The sequence below is a fragment of the Opisthocomus hoazin genome, chromosome 9, assembly GCF_030867145.1.
Source record: "Opisthocomus hoazin isolate bOpiHoa1 chromosome 9, bOpiHoa1.hap1, whole genome shotgun sequence".
NCBI classification, from domain to species: Eukaryota; Metazoa; Chordata; class Aves; order Opisthocomiformes; family Opisthocomidae; genus Opisthocomus; species Opisthocomus hoazin.
This window is the reverse complement of record NC_134422.1, coordinates 24,313,983-24,338,472: the sequence shown is the minus strand read 5'-3', so window position 1 is coordinate 24,338,472 and position 24,490 is coordinate 24,313,983. Positions and strand designations below refer to the sequence as shown.

At 36.8% G+C, this 24,490-nt stretch overlaps 1 protein-coding gene across 2 annotated transcripts in view; it reads right to left on the bottom strand.

Moving 5' to 3' along the window:
- Positions 1–24,490, bottom strand: part of RAPGEF4 (Rap guanine nucleotide exchange factor 4) — a 170,650-nt gene that overhangs the window by 129,245 nt on the left and 16,915 nt on the right. For both annotated transcript variants that reach the window (XM_075430945.1, XM_075430946.1), the window contains exon 4: positions 17,912–18,058. In XM_075430945.1, the coding sequence (XP_075287060.1) occupies positions 17,912–18,058 (147 nt within the window). The remainder of the gene's footprint in view (positions 1–17,911; positions 18,059–24,490) is intronic.

Sequence of the window (24,490 nt, the reverse complement as noted above, 5' to 3'; positions counted from 1 at the left end):
AAAGGGCACCTAGCTGCTTGTGCTGAGGCCCCAAGAAAGCATACAGTAAAGGGCAACTCTTCCTAGAAGTTGAGAGTCTTTGAGTTCAGGTAAATGTTGCATATGATACAATTGGATGTCCATAGCTTGTGCAACCATTCAACAATCATCAAAAAGCTTTCAGCAAACAAATGTATATTATCTTCTCACTTTGCATATGGAGAAAACAAGAGGGTAAAATTAAGTGCCTTGAACAAAATCACAAAAGGACTTGTGGTCTTCATGAGACAGGTTTATATGACCTGCCTTTTTTACAGCTAGAAATCACAATAGCTGCGTAGCAGAGCTGGCACATCTTAGGCTTTCCACAGGGAAGAACATAGGAATTTATTGGTCATCTATCTAATCAGTGACAGACCATTCCGCCCATGGAGCACTGCCATGACATGGAAAAATTAAAGGAATATGCTACAAGTTTCAAAAGGCCAACTCAGAGCTTGCCCTACATTTTAACCTCGGTCAGCAAATTACCCTGGGGATAATACAATTTACGCCAGCAAAAGCTGTTTTACAACTATTCCTTATACCAGCCCTTCATTAGGCTAACTATAAACCCTGTTTTCCCAACGTAACACTATGACATTTCCCCCACAACCTTGCCAGCAAAATTTTAGTATAGACCTGGCTTTAGTCAATAGAAGACTAAATAATCAATAATGTTTAGGGAAAATAAATCAGTAAGAACACTTTAAACCCAGGTATCCAGTTTACATTTCAAGGCTCTCTCTACAAGAAAAACAGCAGGGAAAAACAAGAAAACTCTCTGCAAGAAAAACCAGGACATTTGTTTCAAAATAGAAGTTGGGATGGGATTTGAAATACAGAGATCCCTAAAAATGAGAGGAGTCTACTAGCTGCAAACTGCACAGGCCCCAGTGTCGGCTGAGCAAGCAGCAAGCATCAACTAAGACCAAAATAGAAGAGACTATATATATCTTGTACCATGGACTACAGAATCCACTTGCCAAACAACACAGTACTCAGAATCACTGGAAAAAGCTGAATAGGTAGAAAGCAAAAGCCTACACCTTCTCCTACGAAATAGCTAACAATCAGCCTCACTCACGTTTTTCCTTAGAACAACAGTGCTACAATGAAGCTGAATTTCTCACTTTTCTGGGCCTATATGTCTGCTTGCATTTAGTGGCAGTGTTGTGAAATGTCTTCTTCCACTTCCCACGTCAGATCAGACTACAGGTGAAAGACGAAATAAAGGATGACCGTTATAAACTGTCTTACTGCATGGCAACGTAACATTGTGTTTTATCCCTTGTTTTGCCTTAAAGAATCTTTGTCATGCTGAATCTATCATTAAATTTATATCTAATAACCAAGAGAGCTAAACTTACCTTTAAAGCCTTCAAACCCAGCCAGATGAAATAGCTTCCTCAACTGAGAACAGTGCATCTGCCCAATGGACAGATACAACCTCACAAAAAAACGTTAAACTTCAGAAAGCCCATCTGTAAAGGCTATTGTAAAACACACTTCGAAAAAACATTAGAGAAGGTCAAAACCCAACTTGGGTGAAGAGAACATGGAAAAAATGTTTTGGCAAATGTAGACAGATACCCTAGGTAAAGAGGTAACATTACATACAGCGAATGTGGGACAGGTTTCTTATCCGGAGATCAATGCCATGAGCTGTTCATGAGATACTATTCACTGTACGGGGGTTGGGCTAGTTGACCTCTAAAGGTCCTTTCCAACACAAAACATTCAATGAGTCTATGATACCATAACTTTCTCCACCTGCAACTAAGTTTAGAGTAAGTAAATCTAGGCATGCTAAGTACACTGTTTCTTTTCAGTGGGGGATTCTTTTCACATTTTTCTTTGTTTTTAACAAGCCTGGATTTGATTATGAGAACTCATGATACTCAGTGCATTTTTCTCACTGTTCTGTGCAGAAAAGCTTTTATAAGTTTCTGGTTCCTAGCATCAACCTCTAATCTCAATAAGTAAGACTTGTGTAAGTTTTCTCAAAGAAGTGTACTGCAAAAGGTAAAGGCAATCATGCACTAGTAAAAAGCCATGAGTCCAAAGAGGAATTGGACCTGGTACTAAAATATTATTGAAAAATGAGCTACAGCTGTTTAACAACACTGCATTTTGAAAATCAAAGCCTCTGTGAGAACATAAATGAGTAAGTGTCAGGAGGTCAACAAGCATCAGGTTTGTTGAGTACGCACAGAAACAAGAGTTACTTGTTTCAGCCACATCAGAGAGACAAGCACAACATTAATAATCAAACTTCTGATAAGCAATTTCATTCTGAAAACAGAATGAGGTTGCTTAGTATACTTTCACTTGAATATTTACAGAAATCCTGCATAGAAGGGGACTGGGAATATTTTCTACTAGTCACTGAAATCAACTGTGCGCACTTTGAATGTTGCACCTTCTGCAAATATCATGTATAATTATTATATTTCTGTTTTACCTTCCTGACCTTGGTTAGCTGCTACTAAGCAGTTAGCCACACAATTTTTGACTGGAGAATAACATGTGACATTAAGCAAAAATATGAAGTTGGACGTGAGTTTGGGGTCACTTCTTCCTCCACACACTTTCTTGCAACATGGGCGCAGAGGGATACTCCACAAACACCAGAACACATCTGCGACATGTGGAAACAAATGCTTTATCATATTGCGGTAACCAACAGTATTCACTGAGACAAGAAATAATTCAGAATTTATGTTTTTTATTTATTTAATGATGTACATAGCGATAGAGGGGCAAATGTAGAAGAACAATAAATCATGATAAGAGGTCATTGTGAAGCAGTGCCAATAAAAACCTTAATTTTCTTTAATTTAAATGTTAACAGATGTGCCAAAGAATAACAGAATACAGGTTGCACTGATTTATGCTGTGGTGAATTTTGTCCATTGACAGCTAGGAATAACTCAGAAGAGGAATGAGTGAGTTACTCAGGTGAGTAAGAGAGAAAAAGAATTGGAATTACATATTCTTGTCAATAACTTACTTTCTAATACCCTTTCCCTTCTTTTATTTGAGAGTGAATTTTCACAATTGATTCTGTAAATCTTTACAATACCAGAACTGTGGTAATTTTCCACTATTTGCCATCCAATGCACATGGACGACACAATTTACACCACCACTAACCACTTTAGTTCAGGCTGTATCTAGCACAAGGTACTAAGGTACCTTACAGTTAACATAAACCCAAAAATACTTGGAAATTACTTTTCAAGAGTGAAGCAGAAAACATTACTACACTTAGATCAGACAGCCTTCACTCACAGTTAACAGAAACAAATCTGTAAAGCAGCAAAACCTATTTAACCAAAGTTGGAGGCTTTACATGTGGATTGCTGTTGGGTGTTTTCTTTTAATCACTGAAGTAGTGGAAGAAAGGAATGCAACAACTGTCACAAATTTGGATACCAGTAAAATATTTACTAGTCGTAGATCATCTTAAAAAAAAATGAAAATGCCTTGGGTAGAAGCACTGTCATGCAAATTAACAATTAGTTAAACGACTGCAAACAAAAGATAATGAAACATGGCAACACATAAAAAGGAGGTGTCTAAACAAGTACTAAGGGGGTAGGTTCTGATTTTTTTTTTATCGTAATCTCAAAGGGAGAAAAAACAACTTGATAACACATTATGAACGCACTACAGAAGAAGGCAAAAACACTGGACAAAAAATAAATATAATAGGTAAGTCTCTAGGGAATTAGCAATGCTGAGGAAAAGATCCATTTGGGAAAATTCAATGGAGACATTGATGTAGAGCTAGTGAGTGAGCAAAGTCTTGGAAACAATAATCCTGAACATAGTTGGAGTATACAGCACACCTAGTACACATCATTTCTAGCTCTGTAGAGATATTCATGCAAATTTAACTACAGTGACAGTCTTTCTTAATGCAATAGCAAAACGCTGTTATTTCAACAATTATCAAATTCTGGCATGTAAACCTGATAGTAAACATCAGATTAGGTACGTTCCAGATATATAGGAAAGACAGGGTCATAAAATTTTGTGCTCCAGAGAGTTCATACGAAGAAGCACGATAGCATTTCAGGAACATTAAGAACAGTTATGTGATTAGTTTAAGTTATGACAGAACATCGACATGACCACAGTGTGCAAACAGTGAAGGATATAAATACTGAGGACAGAGAGAAATCCTCTGAGGGGCATGAAAGCAGTACAGAAAAGAACAAAGAATCAACGCTGAAAAATTTTGGAGGGGAAATCAGAATAAATTTGGTAGTAGCATGTGATGCACTTGGCTGTGGAATGTTTCTCCTAAAGCAGCACCCATTGACAAGCCATTTGGCATGGATACTTAAAATGTGCAAAGACAAAACATTAGAGAGCCTACAAGAGAGACCAATAGCTCTCCGGAGGGCAGATGGAGAGAGTGAATGGAACGAGAGAAATGGAAAGAGAAAGATCTCATTAAATAAAGACATAATTTTACTTCCAAAAGAAGGGATGGAACCAGTCCTGCTCTTGAAGACTGGTGAGGAGGAAGCATGACAGGTTTTTATTTATGCAGGATGCTATGCTGTTACATTCCATTTTTACAAAACAGAAACAGTTTATCGAGGGGTCTTCTACAAGATTCTCTGAAATAGCAGATACTGGTCAAAGCAAGAGACAGAAGAGATAGTATGTGGAGCCTTTTGCCACAGGCATGGCAAATTCTACAGTCCATTATTGCAACAAAATTAGTGTAATTGGACAGGTTTCGCTTAAGAATATCATGTCCTTCTACATACTGCTAACAAGAGTAAACACAACTTAATAAACTCCACCATCTTGTTTTAAGATGCCAAATACTTAATCCATGCTGCTGCTCTCTCGCCGTGCAGAGTACCTAACAAAATAAGACTGTCTTCCCCCCACGTCTCTTACGCAGCAGTCTGTGATTAATGCGTAGTGTAAATAGGTGAGCACTGCTGTGGCAGTAAAAACGCCAAGATAAAGTTTCCACTACAGAAGGCAGCATGTTCATGACCAGTAATGCCCTGCTTACAGTTTGAAAATTAAACTAGCAACATTAAGAGACTTTCTTTTCTATAGTATCAAAAGTTCCATACATGTTTCTATTTATTTTCATGTTGCTGAGCAATCTGATTTGGTGACAGTCACATGGGCATCTTGTATAGCAAATTCTACTCACACAAAGCAAGCCATTCAAAAATGTTCGTTCAAAAAGGACACATCTAATATAAAGATAGCATTCATTATTACTTTAATAGCTTTCAAAGTAAGAGGTGCTTTTTCCTTCTGTATGAAGCTCTTCAATGTCTTAAATCAATAATTTTCATTTGTACAGGTAGCAACAGCATTATCAGATAATAAAGATAAGCATACATAGACTGAAATAAAGAAGAGAAAGTTTTAGCAGTAAAGGTATACTTAAAAGGAAAAAATCAACAGAAATGTTAATTGGCAAGAACAGAAGAAACATGCTAAAGCTTTGCATTAACTGGGCACAACGAAGAATAAATAGTCAATCACAGTCAAGAACCTATTTATTTCTAGACATGTAATTATTTTTACATATACATACTACTATAAAGAGTGAGCTTTGCCATTGTTGTCACTCAGGGGAGTAGGCAGATATAAAGTACCTCTCCATTTCCCTGCAAAAGCTGCTTGCAACAGAACAGCATCACAAGGGTTGTTTTTTGTGGGTCAACTGTTTTCTCACACATTAAAAAAGCATGAAATTCATACTAGTAGTATGAATTATTTTGTTAAATAAGGAGGGAAACTATAACTCATGGTCTGCTTCTGGATATCACAACCATTAATTAAATTTTCTTCAATACAGATTAACTCAATTCTTATCCAAAGACATTGTCCAGTTAATGGATACCAGGAAAGGTAATTCACCTACCATTCTGTAATGATACTTGGATTAACAGTATGGATGCCCATGTAAAATCAACCCCTTTGAGAATTCTTATGGTAGTAAAATCTGTATTCCTACCATTGCTAGAGCTTGAAGCATTTCCAGTATTTCCTGTGCCTCGCACCTTTACATAATTTTAGAGTACAAAGTTGACAACAATCCATTCAAGTGCCAATATTTGTGGGCTGACTGGTAGCATGCACCATTTTCTGAAGGCATATCAAGTAATTCTTCAGAATGGTTAAAAGGCAGAAAAACCCACATTCTGTTGTTAAAACACGAAAAGTCTGTCTCTTAGAATAACATGACATGAAGTACATTTTTTACATGAGATCAGATGGAAGTAACACCTTCTATAAGGCAACTCCATATGGCAGTTGTATGCAAATACATCAGACAGAAACAACCTGCAAAGATGGGAGTTTTGATGCGAACTTCCACTGTAACCTCAAAGCATATAATCTTTCAACCATACCACAACAACAGCACAGGTACGTGCCCCAGCTATTACATTCTCAGATTGAAGTGTAGCTCTTCTTTGACAAAGCATTACATAAAATGGGTGCTTTCTCAGTAATAAATCTGCTACTCCATCAGTGTATTCAGACATATCTGCTTAATTATCTACACTTTTACTACATTTCACTCCCTCAGTTCTGCAGAGCAAATACACCAAGAAATACGAAGTGATGGCATAATTCTCACCAACTTCAATAGTGCAACAATTATCTCCTAACTGCTTGGTGATCCCTGGTTATCTAATAGGATCTAAATGTCACAGATAAACCTAAGGAGAAATACCCAATGATCTCATAATCAGAGATCAACAAAACTGGCATTAAATACTAGCAGGAAAAAAAAATGACAAATGCAGAAAGAGAAACCATATTCATAGATCTGTGGAAGAGATGCACACCAGAAAACTGTCTGAGAAATGATGGCAGAAAGAAAAAGGCCTTTCAAAAATGTTTCATAATTCTAGAGAGGATACAGGCTTGAAGGGTATTGGCAGACAGAAAGAAGAGAGAAAATAAGCCTGTACTGAGCTTTTAATCTTTCCTTAATTGTACTGAGAGTCTCTACCATTATCCCCAGAGAGAATTAAGCATAAAAGCCTAAGTAACTCAAACAAGTTCCCTTATAACTCATTCCTTTCAGAACAGCATGATGTCTTTGAACAACTCTGTTTCTCAAAGACCAGGTCATACAAAAACCATACTGGAATGCATATGTTTATTATGCTAAAACAAAATGATGATATTGTTTCCACTAACCTGTACTCAGGAATGCCTGGATAGGGTTTTATGGAAATTAACAGAACAAATTTAGTTTATCTATTTTGGAAAATGAAGGGGTTAATACTCCAAGAAAATGGTTTGGATTGGTAGTGAGAAAAGATATTTTTCAAATGTCAAGAGAGAGGTGGAATGCAAAATTAAATAGAAATTACTCAGGAAACGGTCAGAGGTTAAACAGTAAGCAAGCTGAATTATATCAATAAGTACTAAATGCAGGATGGCAAGGTTTAATTTTAAATGCTCATTATTTATCAACCTCAAACAAATGGTATAAAAGCCTGGTTTAGAGCTAAGTACGGCATCTAGAAAGACAAGAGTATTTTATCAACATAACTTAAAATGAACAGAAGTTCAGTCAGAAGATATTTAGTGTGTAAACTTTTATTTGTGAGTTTCAGTTTTCTTTTAACTTCTTCATTTGAAATTTAACTGAGAAACTGTTTTAAGCAGAGTTCAGAGGAAATACACACTAATAGTCTTATCTAATCAGGCATGACATGAAGGATAAAGAAATTGAGCCTTAAGCATCACACCAGACTAATAGCATGAATCCACAAATTCTGATAAAACACTGATTTCAGCAACAGCCTGTAACATAAATATTAGATGAAAACATTAATTCTGTGAATATGCACTACATTACAGAGTATAAAAATACAGGTAGCACATGCCTTAGAAGGTCATCATGTCTTATTATGCATTGTTCTTGAATATTTGTGGCATAAACAACCATTCACCAAACGAAAAAAAAAAATTATCCATGAATAGGTTGTCCCACAAATCCTGTTGAGATTCAAACATTTCAGAGGGCCTGCTGGCCCCTCAAGGCATATTTCAGGTCTGATATTTTCACATTGCTGGCAAACAGATTTCTAGGAATTTTGCAGCTCACCGAACTAATGGAATTAGAGCAACACCCACTAACCCTGAGAACTCTTAAGTGTTGGAGTTCCACTGCTTAGATGGAAACAAGGATTGATTCAAGAGCAATCACATGGATTATTTGGGGTTTTTTAAATCTCTTTCTCTTCTTGGTATCTGGGACAGGCCATAATCAGCACAGATGACAGGCTGGGCCCTGTAATTCTTATTCTTTGCCACAGGAGAGATATTCCATATTCAGTTCTTAGCCTTTTATATCTTTATTTTCAAGCGTACCCCCGGGATGCCTAGAGTTTGTAAGGTTTGGATACAGTTTATCTCAGTACAAGTATTGGGTTGACCGTTTTGTTAAGCACCCCTGAACTACTACACCTCAGAATCATTTGAGTAATTCCAGCCTCATGCTCTCAAGTTACACCAGCTATGTCAGTGGATAGAAACTGTTACAAAAGAGAAGAGGGTAAAGAGGATTTAAACCTAGTGCAAACAGCCTGTGCTGCCTATCATACAAGGAGAAGGAAGCAATTAGTAATTACCTGGGTTGCAATCCCACAATACTCACTGACTTCAATACAGTAGGGTTTCACCATGGATGAAAAGAGAAGAGGAACCAGTCTAAGAGAAAGGGCAAACATTTAACCCTTACAGCTCTGTTTTTGACCAGGAAAAGAGACCTGTCAGAACTGTACTATCTAAGGCAAGCAAAGAACACTCTCTTTTTGGCCCATTTATTAATCCATATACCTAATAAATTGATAATGTCTGGGGTTCAGCTTGTTTTGAGTTTTAAGGTATTGAATGCTCATTCAAGGGTACTGCTTCTGTACAGAAGGAGGAATTTACATTCTGCTAAATAGGAACTGTAGGTTTCATTTTTTCTTGCTGTGTGAAAGTGAACACTTTTACAAGATTTTTACAAAATATTTTAGAAACTAACAAGACAGAATAAAAAAAAATATATAATACAATAGCCTTGCTTGTGTTAATCTGTGTAAGATCTTCCACTGCCATAGATCTTACTGTCAAAGATATCTAATTTTTGTTAATGCCAGCAGGTTTAAGCTAATGGATTTTTAAAATGTCAATATTAAAACATATCCATTGATCTAATAAATGGCATCACATTATTTGCCTGACCCATTATATAGTACAAGCAGAAAGCACCCGTTCAAATGCTGCATGCAAGCACACATACTATAGGAATGCCTTGGAGGAACACATAACCATATCCATTGCTGTAAAGCAACAAAAACTCATTACGAAAAGGAAGCTTCTAAGGGCTTCCTACTTTTGTCAAGAACCCAGAGGAACCAGTAACAACAGAATAACCTTTTGTGTAAGAAAGAAAAAGCACCACTCATCTGAAAAGAAACCAAGGCTTGAGATGGTAACACTGACCAGAAGATCAGAAACGGTCAATGTCCAAAATAACCTCATCCACTTATGACCCCACGGGCGAGTTAAGCAACAGACGGTCTGCGTCAAATCCAGAAGTTCAGAAGTGTAAGCAAAGCTTTATGCAGTTGGTCACTTTGGTATCCGTTCTAAGGCAGGAAAGGACACTGCCAACCACAAATGCAGTTAGAACCAAAGCTCCAGGCAACCTGACACAGAAGTTTGACAAGAAAAATATGAATTTCATGTAGTAATATGTACACACAATATGTATTAGATAAACAGCAGATTATATACACATACATATCCACAAAGACATAATTCTGTGTTATGCATTCTTTCTCTCTGTGGCCGATGAGGATGAGACACATATTTGATAGTTAAAATGTATGTTTGCAAAAAAAAGCCAGAATGTATGTTTTGCGAAAAAATCTTATGATTCTTCTGAAAGACATTTTTACCTAATAAAAATGGACTAATCAAAGACCAGAAATTTGCTCCCTGAAATAAGATTCGTAGGCTCCCAGTTGTGTTTTGCAATATATGTTTTTGCTATTTAGCACATCATGCTTAGAGATACCACATTTAATAACACAATCTGCTGAGGACGAAAAGCACTTTCTTTGCTAATAAAAAAGCTGGTTATAGAAAGTGCAAGTTTGGCAGTAAAGCTTCAAAGAAAAAGCAGCCTCAAAAACATCTGTGGACTTTAAGTGCATGTTTGTCAGATGTTCTTCTTTAATTTAAATATTTTAGGAATTCATCAAAATAATTACTTTTCCTGAAAATCGGATTAATTCATATTTTTCAACTTCACCTCTAACCATGATAAAATATGAGAAAACCAATAAAGGCATTACATAACAGGGTGACTGACATGCTCGCTGGATATTTCTTTTTATCCAGGCAGGAACCTCAAATAAATCAAGCTTTCTGCAATGTAATTTAAGACTCTTTGAAGTGCTAATAAACATATAAACATTTACAAGGGCTGTAAATAGGAATGACAATATATTTTTGCACCGTGTCTGGTGTAATAGGATTCAACAGAGGCCTCAAGATGATGGACACTACTATAGCGATACAGAATTGCCGCTAAGAGAAATGACATGCTAGTATGGTTTAAAAGAATTCAGGTCTACAAAGCTTTATTCCACCTCTGCATGGTAATCAGTGACACTGGCACAAAATGTTGCTACTAAAATACATTCAGAATAAACCAGGTGACTGAAGTGCAAACTGATTGTATGGATGACGTACAAGAACATGCACCAGGAAAGTTCATTGCAGAGAGACATGAAGAAGGATCAGGCCTTTCTAATCAGCTTGTTATTTTTCAAGCTTTTCAGTCACTTAAGGTGTGTCTGAAGTGTCCATCTCTCTCACCTTAAAGCAAGGATAACACAGAAAAGGAAAGTCACAGAGTTAAAACTAACTGGATCTTCTGCAGAAATTGTGCCTCATTGACAATATTGTATAACACACATAACGGCATGGCAAATTATGTGAAACAAAGTGGACAATTATTGATTATGAATTTTGCAGACATAATGCCATTACTTCGAAAAGAACACATCATAGCAAGACTCTATCAAAAGACTCGTACACTTCCATCAGTACATATCACAGCAAGAGAAGAGCTGTGTTACCGAAGTAAAAAATCTAGTTTCTAGGTGTGTTTCTCCACTGCCAATGGCCAGGAAGGTTACCTTAGGAGATACACTGTCATAAACAGTGTTCACAAAATCTGCATCCATTTTTTAAAAACATGAAGGGATTAATACACCCAAATGAAAGCAGCAGTCACTGTGTTGCTATGCTGACAAACAAGGCTTGATCTGACGTAAATTTGGCTACTGAGGATAGAATGCTGTTCCATACTCATTTAAATCTGCTCTACCAGACAGAGCATCACTCATTAAAATTAGAAAGGTCTGACAAAGCAAAACAAGAGAAAAAAACCAAAAAGCATATTACAAGGATAGCCAAAACCAGTACAAGGCCAGACTCTGCTCCCACTTAGCTCCATGTGTATCAAAGCAATTGTACTGTATTCACCTGAAATATACTCAGTTCACACCAGCAAAACCGGAAGTGCAATCCGGCACTTCTTCTCGGTATATTAACAATTTTGGAATCTTTCCCTGCTACTCACTTGCGTGATTTATCAGTATTAACACAGAAGGTATGAAAGTGGGATGCTAGTTACTTTCAAAGCTTTGCTCACATCTTGCCAATTCTTTGTTTACCGTCATATTCTAAAGCTGGGGAGGAGGACTTTTTATATTCCTCCTCCTTCCATGTGTTACTCTAGAAAAAAAAAAATCTCCTGCTTGCCTATCATCATTTCATTTTTCAATGTCTCTCACGCCAGCTTGCTAGCTCTGTTTCTTTGCATGCAAATTTGAATTGGTCATCAGCTGACGATTTGCAGATAACATAAGGCAACAGACCCGACACACCTGGGTCCTTCCACGTCCTCCTTCTGTGTTGTATTCTGCATCTGATAACACGGAATAATTCTTCCTCATTCTGACAAGATGGCTATTTGAGAGGTTGGTGAACACAGTATTCCAGCTACATAGCAAATGCAGGCTACTACAATCTGATCACTTTTACATTTCTCAAATAAAACCCCATTAGAGAGACAAATCTTCAAGGCAGAGCTTGAGCAGTCAATGGAGAGTGTGACACGAAGCAGATAAAGACAGTTGAGAGTTCCATGACCGCCTTTTTATACTTTTGTGGGTCTCCAAGCACTTCACTATTTTAAATCACATGATCATCCATTCTGAAAAACTAAATATTCTGTATTTTATTAACTACAGTTTTATACCTCTACTATGTTCACCTATGGGAAATCAGTAAATTAGAGCAAAGACTTCTGCAATTTATTACTAGGCAATAAACTGGCATAGTAGTATGCCATAAATCAAGCTGCTGGTTTAGGGGCTTGGACATGAATCTGATTTTTTGTTTGATTCTCCCCTCCCAATATCTCATTTCTCAGATCAAATATAATCTCTCACTTAAACGAACTGGAAAGAATTTCTGGTATGGAATACTCATTGGTGAAAAGGTGCATTAGAAAGTACTGACATTTACATGAGATTCCTAATACTCCTTAAACACATTGAAGTATTCTGGAGTCTATCAGAGAAAGAAGCAAGAACATTCTCAAGTAACAATGTAACATATATTTTCCAGCAGCCTAAGGCAAGGAAAAGGCTGTGTCTCAGAAACGCTGCCTACTGCATTACATCACAAAACACCTACAGGAGATTTAGTAACATACTTTGATAAATAATGTTCTTACAGTACGGCCAAATGGATAAAGCAAATTAAAATCCTTACATGTCCATTTTCATTAATGTATTTTTACAGTGCCTTCGTAATCCCTACTGCCACAATCCTGACACATAAAACAGGGCATAAGATTGTATTATACCCTGATATAAGGGATATGATTAGATATACCATAAAAAGACAAACTGATATTACACGCAAATGCACTGAGAGCTGTGGTCTCAATTCTGATGAACTTGTAAGGTTTATTCAGAAATCTCATTGAACAGACATTTAAGTCATGCCATGTCATACGTGTATTTCCTACATAGCATTCCATTGAAACTGTATGTGAAATTTCTTGTGTTCTGACAGAGGATCTGTTTTCAAACTACCTCATTAAAAAGTAACATTCACAGTGTTCAGAAAACAAAGACAGCAAGAAATCTGCTTCTCCCAAACCTATTATTTCAGAGCAGTGAAGTCTGCTGAGGGTTATTGAATTATCATCAGACAGGCAAAAGCAGGAAGCAAGTTACGCTACTGTTTACCAGACTACAAGACATGCAAGTGCTGTTGAATATGAATAACAAAGAATTAAAATATTCATTCTGACCTTACAGGGCCAAGACTCCCTCTCTCCAAAGTTACCGCATACCGAAGTAATAGCTGTTCTTCATTTACTCAAGATCAAATGTTTCTCAAGGCATGTTCAGTATCTTCCAACATAATCTTACTCCACACAAAAGGAAATTGGTTACGTGTATGTTATCCAAGGAAGGCTGAGTAATTCACTGTGGTAGGAAAGACCTCTAAAAATAAGTCACCTCTCAGCAGATTCACTCCCTTCCTGTCTGGGTTTGAATCAGTTTGCAACTGCATGAAAGGACAAAGCTTGAGGATGAACTACAGAGAACTTCTGTAATGGTAACACTGCTCAAATACATTAATTTCACTCCTACTCTGTTTAAAAGAATACAATTATTAGGGGTGGAGCAAGCCAGTGACCCAACAGGATGTGCATGACCAAAGCTCCTCGTGCGTAACCTTCTGCTTTCATGTTTATTTTTGGATGTATTTTCCTTTGTGCTTTGAAACAGTTTTTTGGGCAAGGTAGCTAGCACCACGCTAACTCAATGATGTCAAAGAGGGAAAGCAAGTTCTTATCAACACAAGAGTCCCTCTTCCTACAGATTCCTATAGCACCTTGTAAGTCTACAGTGATGAAAAACTTTTCTCATGTTTGTTAGTGCTTCTGAGAGATGAAGGCCAGGGGCAATCAGTGCACAAAGGCACACGACCAGCGATTCCGTGACTGCTCAGAGCTTTTTCATAAGGGAACAGTGTTCAGCTGTGTGAGAACCTAACCAGAGATTTCATCACCTCGAATCTGCTATACCAGCCCTTGATAGAAAAACAAGACTCCAAGGATGAATAAGCTTAGAAGTTCAACAGAAGTTCCCAAACAGGATGCTACTTCAAGCGATATAGTCATTAGAGAAAAGACTAGGCCATTTTAACTGGTAATTGTTGTTATCAGGACAGTATCATTTGTTTTGACCAGCATTCCTTGACTGTTAAAAATGAAGGTCACAGAAAATCTTTCTGTATTTAAAGAGCTGAATGAATATGTGGTTCTGTATATTGCAGAAGGCATCTTATCATATTTTTGATAAAAGAATATCCTATCTTTCCTTCAAAGATTATTTAATGGCTTAATGGGAGTTGGCAGTATTAAGTTTACGGTTGGACTTGATCGTGTCAAAGCTCTTTTCCACCTAAATGATTCTATGATTCTAAATTTATAAAATTGACAGAAGAATAGTGATAAAAAAAAAAAAAAGCTTGTTCAGAAGTAGCAATCTCTTTCTTTTAGGTGTAGACCCAACTGTAACCATACTCAAAGAACTTAACACACTTTTCTACACATTGTGCATTAAATATGTTAAATCTGGTCTGTGAAACATTCTATCGATAAAATTGTTTCTTAGAGCAATACAGGAAAAGTTAGTTTTCAATTTAAACAAAAGTCAGAAAAATCTGCAAATTCATATATGAAAAGGATACTCTTTGTCTTTCAAAGTAAGAAAAACATTTGTTGCAAACATCAACATCATCAGTAGGTTTCAGTGTTAAAAAATTTTTACTATAAAGGAAGTTAGTTCATAGCTCTTACTCCTATAATTTCAGATTCATTACACAATAAATTAACATCAATACTGAATCAATTTATACTGGTTCATTTTCCTAGATTATATTCACAACCGTAACATCAAAAGAGTATTAAAAATTCCAGTCTTGGAATTTCCATGCTCTGCATGCCAAAAGTCTTTAATCAGCTAACAGAGAGTTTTTGTTTGTTTTTACCCTCAAAAGAGGGAAAAAAGTAAATTCACCCAAAAGTAAACTTCCTGGGGAAAAAAACCCCAAAACAAACAGGAACCTTAATCATATCTAAAATGTATTTTTTGTACTTCTATTGTTAATGATATAAATCCTACATTCCTAAAAGCAGTAACCATTTTAAGAATTCCAACCCTACCACTTCTTTAGGTTGTTCTTAAAGTACATTATTTTAGAACTATTCAATATTTTTTTAATGGAGAAACTATTTCTTTCTGGAATTAAATTCTCATCTGGAGAGGTGAAAATTGATTGCATGCACCAGATTTTAATTTCTATTGCATCTGAATTGTAATGACACTGACATTGTTGCCTTTTCCCATTTTGTCCATGGTACCACTGATCACAAATATCTGTGATCCATTCTTGACTTTGTATGGGTTTTCACTTAAAAAATTAAAAAATTATCCGAATGGCACATCACTGTATCAATAACCATTTCCCCATACGGGCTTTGTCATAGCACAGATACATGAAGCTTGGGATAAGGTAGACAGAACAACACAGCATCCATAACATATCGAAAAGTTTCCCTGAGGAAAAGTATTTCCTTTTCTCCAGATAACAATAATACACTACTGCTGCTATTCCAAGTATATTTTAGGAGAATTTTCTTAAATAATTTTCTGTCTGTTTTGAACATTCTGTTTATCATACATTAGTTGCAGTTTCTGTAGGCTTTGAGATTAGTAGATTGCAAGGAAACAAATACTGCTTTGACAAAAAAGAGCAAATTAATTCTACCTCAGGCTAACCAGAGAAGCTGTATTTCATGGCATAATTTTCCACTCATGCACAAGGATAGCCTCCTTGAAAGTAAGCACACCAAAATACATGAAAAGTTCACTGTAAAACTGCACAAAAGGCAAAGAAGCACCACAAAGCTAAACTGCAGTCCGTGACTGACACCTGCAGCATCTGTGACATGCTCTACTGCACAATTTCATAAAATCTGCAACTTACAAGATGTGTGCTAAGGCTCCCTACGATAGCTCCTAATACTTTCAGCACACATGACCTTTTCCAAAAAATCTATCATCAAAAAAATCATCAAGATCAGCAAAATTGTTAGAAATGGCATTGTGTTAGTGATTAAAGAGCAAATGACATCAACCATTTCGTTTTAAAACAACTTTATGTTTTAAAGTTAAAAATTTTTAAGAGGGAAGTTAACCTCGACTACCCCAATATTTCTGACAGGAAACCAATTATCTCTGAATGCTTAGAAGAAAAGTCATACACATAGACACATAGCAGAAATTACTCTGCTTACACCAATTAAAAGCGAATTTAAAAAAAAGTTACTCAAGAATCCTACAATTGCATTTATTCTCCTCCATCACGAGCTAGTAAAGCACTATCTACATTAAAAATCTCTGACCACTGGCAAGTGTAGCATATGTTAAAACAGATAAGACCTCTGGCATATTTAATCTTTTAATGCCAGGATCTAAAACTATAATGCAGCTCCTGTTGAGAAAAAAGCATGAATTGCAGAAAAATACTGCATTCTGAATTTCTTCAAATTTCCTATGAGACTTTACTAGCATTTTATTTTAGCTGTAGACATTGCCAAAAAAGCAGTATAAATTATGGCTACGCAATTCAAAAAATGAAATCTGATATTGTCAGAGCATTCATCAGCAAGCACGTTTCATTCACACATTGGTCTTTCATGCCTTGATCATGCTGTACCATTAACCATGCTCAAGGCAACATATTTGCAGGCAGGTTTTATTAGTGCTGTTTCCTCAGTCAGTGTAGCTAGTTGTGGATTTTATTTTCTTCCTGATAGCCTCACTTTCGTACTGCTTTAGGACAATTATTTGGAGTATAATACTGCTCTTTGTCAGGAAAAGAGAAAGTAAAAAAAAAATCCATCAGTCTGCACTTAGAAGAGAAGTTGAACTACAATGCTACAACCAGCATCTATTTCTTAAATATAGTTAATGTTCCTAGAGCTGCAACTTTAGGACACTGTCACACCATCTGACAGCTCTACATAACACTGAAATTTGGACAGTCACCATTTAAAACAAGCTGGTGGTATAAAATGGCAAGAGTAGGCCAGGCCAACAGAATGCCTTCAAACTCCCAGAACGCTTTTTAAATCAAGTGTAAAGCTTACAAAAATGTAAACTGATTGAAGTTCAGTAACATGTTAATGAAGTCATCTCAGCATGGATACCAATGCATACACAGATTATACAATGAATAACCTCAGCAGTAAGTTCTCCACAACGGAAAGTTCTAAGGGAATTCACATGTAATCAGTAACTTAATTTTTAAGTTGATCCATCTGCAAATTCTAAACCCCCTACAGCTGGTGATAAGACAGGAGTAAAGGAGAATAATTTAAAATATCAGAGTATATCAAGGATAGACTCTCTTCTTAAATGTTGGCAATAAAAGCAAGTTTAAAGCTAAGAAAGCAACACCTGCACTATACAAATAAATTCCACCAGAAATTTCACCTGAGTTATTTCATTAGAGGAAGACTGTAAGAAAGAAACACAGGAGTACGTAATCATACAGAATATGAAGCACTAAAAAGAAGTAAAAAGACTTTCTTTTTTGTCCAAACTAATTTAAAATAATTATTACTTTGCCTACAGTATAAATGTGCTTACATTTCATTAGAAATACTTTAAAGGTCAAACCACTTTTTTTCTGCATAAACTGCAAGTAAATCTGAACTTACCTCCCAAAGTGCCTTAAAGTCCTTCTGCTCAATTCGAAGGAGCTCGCTATATTCTCTGGTAACGATGGTAGCATGGCGAGGAGTGTTATCCAGAATGGACTCTCCAAAAGCAGTTCCTATTCCCAGAGTGCATATTGTCACAGCATCCTTTGAATTAAAAATAAAAGGGCACATATTAAATATTCCAGCATGTTTTAAGAGTCTTTATGTCACATTTGCTAATAGCACTACCTTAAGAGTCTTCAGCTATTTGCTTTAAAAGAAAACTAATTAAAAGCGCCAACAAAAAAATTAATATGCTGATTAACAACACAGGAAGCATCAATGTGGAAGCAATGTGTTTTCTATGGCCATCAGCTGAATTAGATATTTCTGTCTGCAAAGCAGAGAACACAAGAGTCACCTTCACCTTTGGAAGAAAGTTATGACCGCTCTTCATCTACCTCTGCAGACTGCTGTGATGACGAGATCCTTTAGAAATGTCAGAGGTGATCAGAAGATAACTAGCATCAGAAATGCTATCCTGGAATATAAATTTCTGCCCTATATAGGCTACCCTCATCAGAACAAAAATTTGACTGTTATGTTTTTTCTACAAACATACCTTTCAATTATAATATCCTCTTGTATTTATAATGCATTTTTCTATTGTACAAGGTCTGAGTGCAATGCAGTTGTACAGTTCAATCAACTCCTGACCTTTCTGTTGAAAATGCCAGTAAATCTCTCAATTGTTAACGGATACCTGCTGATTAAGTACCAGACTAAATATATAATCTTTTTTCACATAAGTCTGAGAGTTCAAGAAAACTACTAAAGTCCAAAACAACCTGGAACAGAATATTCAGGATGGTCCCAAACATGCAGTAAAGTCCACTTCAAAAGAGTCTATAGGAGCACATGCTATTAATGTGATGGAAAGATGTCTAAATCAATCCCCCTTGGCCAGGAACTCCTCTGTAATAGCTCCAACACAAATTATGATCTACTGCAGACAAAAAAATTAGACTACTAGAAATTAAATAACTTGCTGCTTCAAGATCTTCAGATACATGTTCTATTCTAGGCTTACAAGTTGCTATGTTCCTGAGCGCCGGCTTCAAGCTGAACACTTATGTATGTCTCTTTCTAAGTTGGGTCTTAACTGACTGTCTTTTGAGTAGTGAAAAAAAAACAAAAAAAGCAACAGCATTAAAAATTTAAACTGATACATACTGCACTTTACTAAGGAACTCATATATTCACACAGACAAATACACATAAACATATAAAAACACATGCTAATTTTACTTGACACAACATTAGAAATACAGTTTAGTATTCAAATGTAGGATTCATGAAATTGGAGTATTTTGTCATCCCATCCACTGTATCTTTATGGCTGATAATCCAGGAGAGATGCATGAGCATATTTCAGCATCATTTTCTGTGTTTAAAATTGTTTTCCTTTCATGCATCTAATAAGTGGTAATAGGCAAATGTTATTAAGATCAAGTTAGTAGCTTTATAATTGCATTACAAAGACAAATGCCCATAATAGGCCAGATCCCTGAACCATAGCAAATTGCTTTTGCACAGATACTACCATATAGAACAATGTGTTCAGGAAAACAAAATCCATTATGTCTTAGAAAAAATCTAGGAAGAATTTACAAACTGTCTGAAATAAATTTTCAAGGAAGGTAAATATGGACAGGCACTGTTTAAAAGAAACAGTATTTGGGAAAGAGCACCTAGGCATCTAAAGAGAAGTCTCTACAAACAGCCTATAATACAGGCTATACACTTAAAGTTCCACCTTAACAAGCTTATCTTTCAGAGCTGAAACACTGTATGCACACTACCATACCCACAGCTGCACTCAAAGGAGACACAAAGAAAATGTGCCTACTCATCACACAAAATTTGATCTCCAGGTCTCCAATACATTATTCTCAACTTTATTTAGAAAGTTCAGATAAAAGATCTCTGTTCAGGGCAGAATAACCAAATCACCTGGCAGAAAATGAAACTTTCCCATTAGGTGGATCATAAGGAATATTTACATCTTCCAACTTCTTTACCACTCCCCTCCCTCCCTCCAGAAAAATAAACTGCTTTGAAATGCTTCACCTTTATGGATTCTTCACAACCCTAAAGAATAGATGTTTAGAGACAGAATAGAGAATAGGAGAAAATGACCAGTATTAGGAAGGAACCACTTAAGGAACCACTTTCTAAGATAACTTCTGATAAGCCCGCTGTTCAGCCTAAGAAATAAATGAACATTGTGGGGTGTTAAGTCAAGGAGCTGGAATGGTCCTATCTACGTTCATTAAAGTCCAGGCTTCTATAAAGTGAAAGCTCTTCCAGTTTTTTTCCCTAGCCATCACTGCTCTCCACAGAGATGCAGTTTCGCAGTCAGCTGGGGAGCAAGCCCATCTGTCTTCTTCAAAATTTCAGAGCCCCGTTTTCTCTCTGTCCCTTGTTTATATATCTCCAGCCTATGGGGAATCAGGTGTGCGTTTCCTATTCCGCCTGTTAACCTTACACTCTAGAATCTCCTGCTGTTCAGTGTAGGCTTCAGGAGGATTGCTAGCAACTCAAAACTCAGTTTGCTGTTCCCCTCTGCAATCCCAGAAGCAGCAGGGGGTTCTCACTGCTGGTAACCAGCTAAACTTCATACGGCTATTTAAAAGACAGTATTAAAGACTTAAAAAGATGAGATTGTTTCCATTGCTCGTCTGTCCCCTGAACACACTATAAAATGGCAGCGTTCAAATCAGAGGTTGTTTGTGTATTCAGTTTCACTGACTCTCACTAGCAGCTGAGACACATGCAGTGAAGAGTTGTTAAACCTCCCCCTCCCTGACTCCCATCAATCTAAACATTACTGAATTTGTAAGACCATCCTACTGAATGGTTGAGAATCAGAAACAAGGCTCTGCCTTATTCCCTCCCCCAGCATCACAAGGCATATCGCCTGCATGCTCCTCCTTGACTTGTGATACTTTCTATTTTCCAACCTGGCAAACAGAATTTTTGTACTGTGTGTAAATAAAATCAGGGTGTCTGAAAGAGAAATTAAGAAAATAGGAAAAAAAAACTACGAGTGCTAGGTTGAAATTTTAGTTTATTCAATATTTTGAATTTATAATGGAGTTGATATAGCCAGTTTGTTTTCAATTTCATCATTTTCCCACACCTTGCACCTTTATCTCACCTCCGCACCTATGTCCCTCCCGGACTCCATACCATCTCCATGTTTAACTGGAGATCTGCACAAGCTGGCATTTTGAAAAGTTTGTTTATTATTACTTTGACACAGTCCGCCTTGTCCTCAGGAAAAACTTCCTTTTATAACAGAGAAACCAGAGAATACACATGTAAGTAAACTATCTTCAAAGTGATTTTCCTGTTCCATTACCTCCCCTAGAGTATATTTCAGCCACTAGACAAGAAATCACACTACTTTTAAAGATAACATAGAAATACCTTCCCACATTAGAACTGCAGTTTTCCAACATAGGCTACAGCATCCTCTTTACACAGGACAAGGTGATTTGCTTAAAGAAGGCATTATGCTTCTAGAAAGACTGTGATCAACTTCTTATCTAGTTCCTAATTAAAATATTTACAGATCAGATTAACTGTACTGTTATAACATATTCATTACTTCCATACCTTTCTATCTGATCCTCTAAAAGCTACCTGCAATCTCTTGGATTTTTTGCTATGTAATCTGGCAGACAGAAGTGAAATGATTTTTCTATATCGGCTTTCAATAAGCTAAGTTCATAATCAAAGCTAGTACAACCACGACACTGTGGAGCTCAGCATGGGCCAACACACTCAGCTTCTCAGCTGAGTACGTTAGTCCAGTCAATCTCTGTGTTACAATAGGTAGAGCAGTTCTTGTGCTCAAACTAAATAACTTAAAGCGAGCTTGGGCATATTTACACTACACTACAGACTACAGTACAAACCTATCTTACAACTTCACAGGGGATACCTCCAAAATACATAATGGCTATTTACATGCATACATAATGGCATTTAATGCAGAAAGCAGTACTGCAAGGACTGCCCTCTTTAAATCTCTTTCCTTGTTTCCACTTTATCTTATCACATACCTCCTTTGTCCTCAGTTTCAAACAGCCAGGAAATTCTTCTCTTTCTTACATGGACATCTGAACCTCTTTCTTCACAGTTATTCTTCTCAGCAACCCCACTAACTTATTTGGCTTTTGATCCTCAGCCTTCTGCATCTTCCTACAACTGACACTGCTGTACCACCCAAGCACCCACAGCTCCTCCTTTAAACCTTTTATAAAAAAGTCTGATTGTTTGTAAAGTCAATGTCCTGTGTTCAGTTTGGTCTGTTTCTAAAATCTGATCAGCTTAAAAAACTCCACCCAAACACAGGCAAGATAAACTAGCAATGGCCCCCAGCCGGCAGACTACAGCAAACCTGAAGATTAAATGGCTATTTGGTCTTTGTCTTTTTTCTCTTCATTCTTTCTTGTTTTATCACATATGAATATAAATCTTAATCATTTGGGGTAAAAAGCTCTGGATCTAATTCAGTAAAAGACAATGCTGCAGAATCTGGCAAAGATGTCACACTGATGCTTTTGTTGTAATGCATTTATTCCCAGCTTCATTCTGAGACATCACCAACAGACAACCTTCAGAACTTGTTCATTTTCAAAACAGAGTTCAAAAATTAAACATGCCCAAGGCAGTCAGCAGTATTTTTAAGACAACACCAAACTAGGAATATGTCTCTAAGAGGAACTTCTATCACTATATACCTCGGTTGTAATATTGGGTAGGTAACAGTGCCAAATAAAAATTAAATTCAGAATCTGTTCATAACTGAGAGTAAAGACGTCTTTCTGATAAATTCTAAATAGGCTGCATTTTCTGTTTATTTTGAAGGCGACTTACTAAGTCTTTGTGTGACTTTTAAGTATGGTATTTATCAGGGTATTTGTTACAAACAAGTTGAGGCAAGACCAAAACAGTTCATTACACTTACCTCTGCAATTCATAGTGTGACATTTTTATCTTAAAGCAAAAAAGGTTCTCTTCAGTCTCTTCTTGATTGTTGAATAGCCAGAAAATTCATAAATAATTTTTACAGAAAGCAGAGCAGCCACCACTCAGGATGTACTGGATAGGCAATCCTGTCAGATCGCTGTATTGTAAATTGTATTGTCCCATTTCAATGGCAAATGGTATTACCATCATGACCAGCAGCAGCTAGCATATTTTACCACCTCAGTGGAACAGAAATAACCGTAACAGAGAAATCTGCTCTGGTCAAACTCTTTAAAACATGTATATTGCAAATAGTTGAGTATGACTTTCAAACTAGCCACTTTAGTATTAAACATTGCCTGTTTAACTCAGTTTGTTATGTGTTCTAACACTGCCCTCTTGTGACATACTACAGTTTTGCAAGCAGTCAGAAAGGATTTTTCCAAACCAATATAAAAGCGAGGCTTTATCTGAGAGATCCCAAATCTGTGTGTTGTCTTTATTAAAACATTTAAATCACATGGAATGCTTCCTCTTATCATAACAGCAAGTAATAGGTAATGTTAATATTTCTGTTTACATGAATTCTCAACTTGGTCCCAATCAGTATCACTAATGCTTTCTCTGAGAAATCACAGGCACCTGCATGAGTAAGCTAATGGGCAGCAAGGCTGTGTATGAATTAATACTTCACCAGCTACACTGAAGTCTTGATCCATTTGTGCATTTAAATATAATTTCTAGTGCAAGACATGTAACTACATGCCTCTGTAGGAGCAAAGGCCATTAAGGCATTCTTAGTCAGCACTAAGTGTACAGTCACTTTCTGCACTTTTAATGGAAGAAAGCTACCCAACACCAAGGGTGACTGCATAAAGAGTTAGTACGTGGTAGCTGCTACACAACGTGTTTATTCCCAGGCTTGCTGAAATTTATGTTTCCCAGGCACACAGATAAACACCCAGTAAGAGTGGGAGAAACACATTTTTAATCAAGAGAATCGATTTTCCGTATTTACAACAATGCTGTAGGCATCATCATATAATCACAGGATAATTCAAGCTGCATGAAAACTCAGGAGGTCATCTACTACAACCTCCTGCTCATCTTAAGTACTAAAAGCTTTTTAGTTGTGTCTAAAGACTTATTAACGAACAGGAACCTAAATACAAAGTCCGTTTCTCTTTTCCTAGAAAAGATGGCATAGTCCTTCTGTACTTTTACACAAGACTACAAACTTCTAAACTTGTAAACTCAGATAAACTCCTGTATCTTTCCTGCTCTGCTGGAAGTTTCTCATTAGCATTAGTGCCATTTATGGTATAATAGTAACAGCAGAGCAATTAACCATTACTATGACTTTGCAAAGGGTGCTTTGGCTCCTGACTGCTGTTAGTGGAAAATACGCTCCAGGGCAGGTGACAAGCATCCCTTCATCTTAAGCACTGGTCATCCATTCCTAACTGGGAGCACAATGCTGGCAACTGAGTCTGTCAGGGCTGCCTGCCTGTGGATATACTTTCCTCCATCATCTGGGTTTGTAGCGAGCACAGTAGG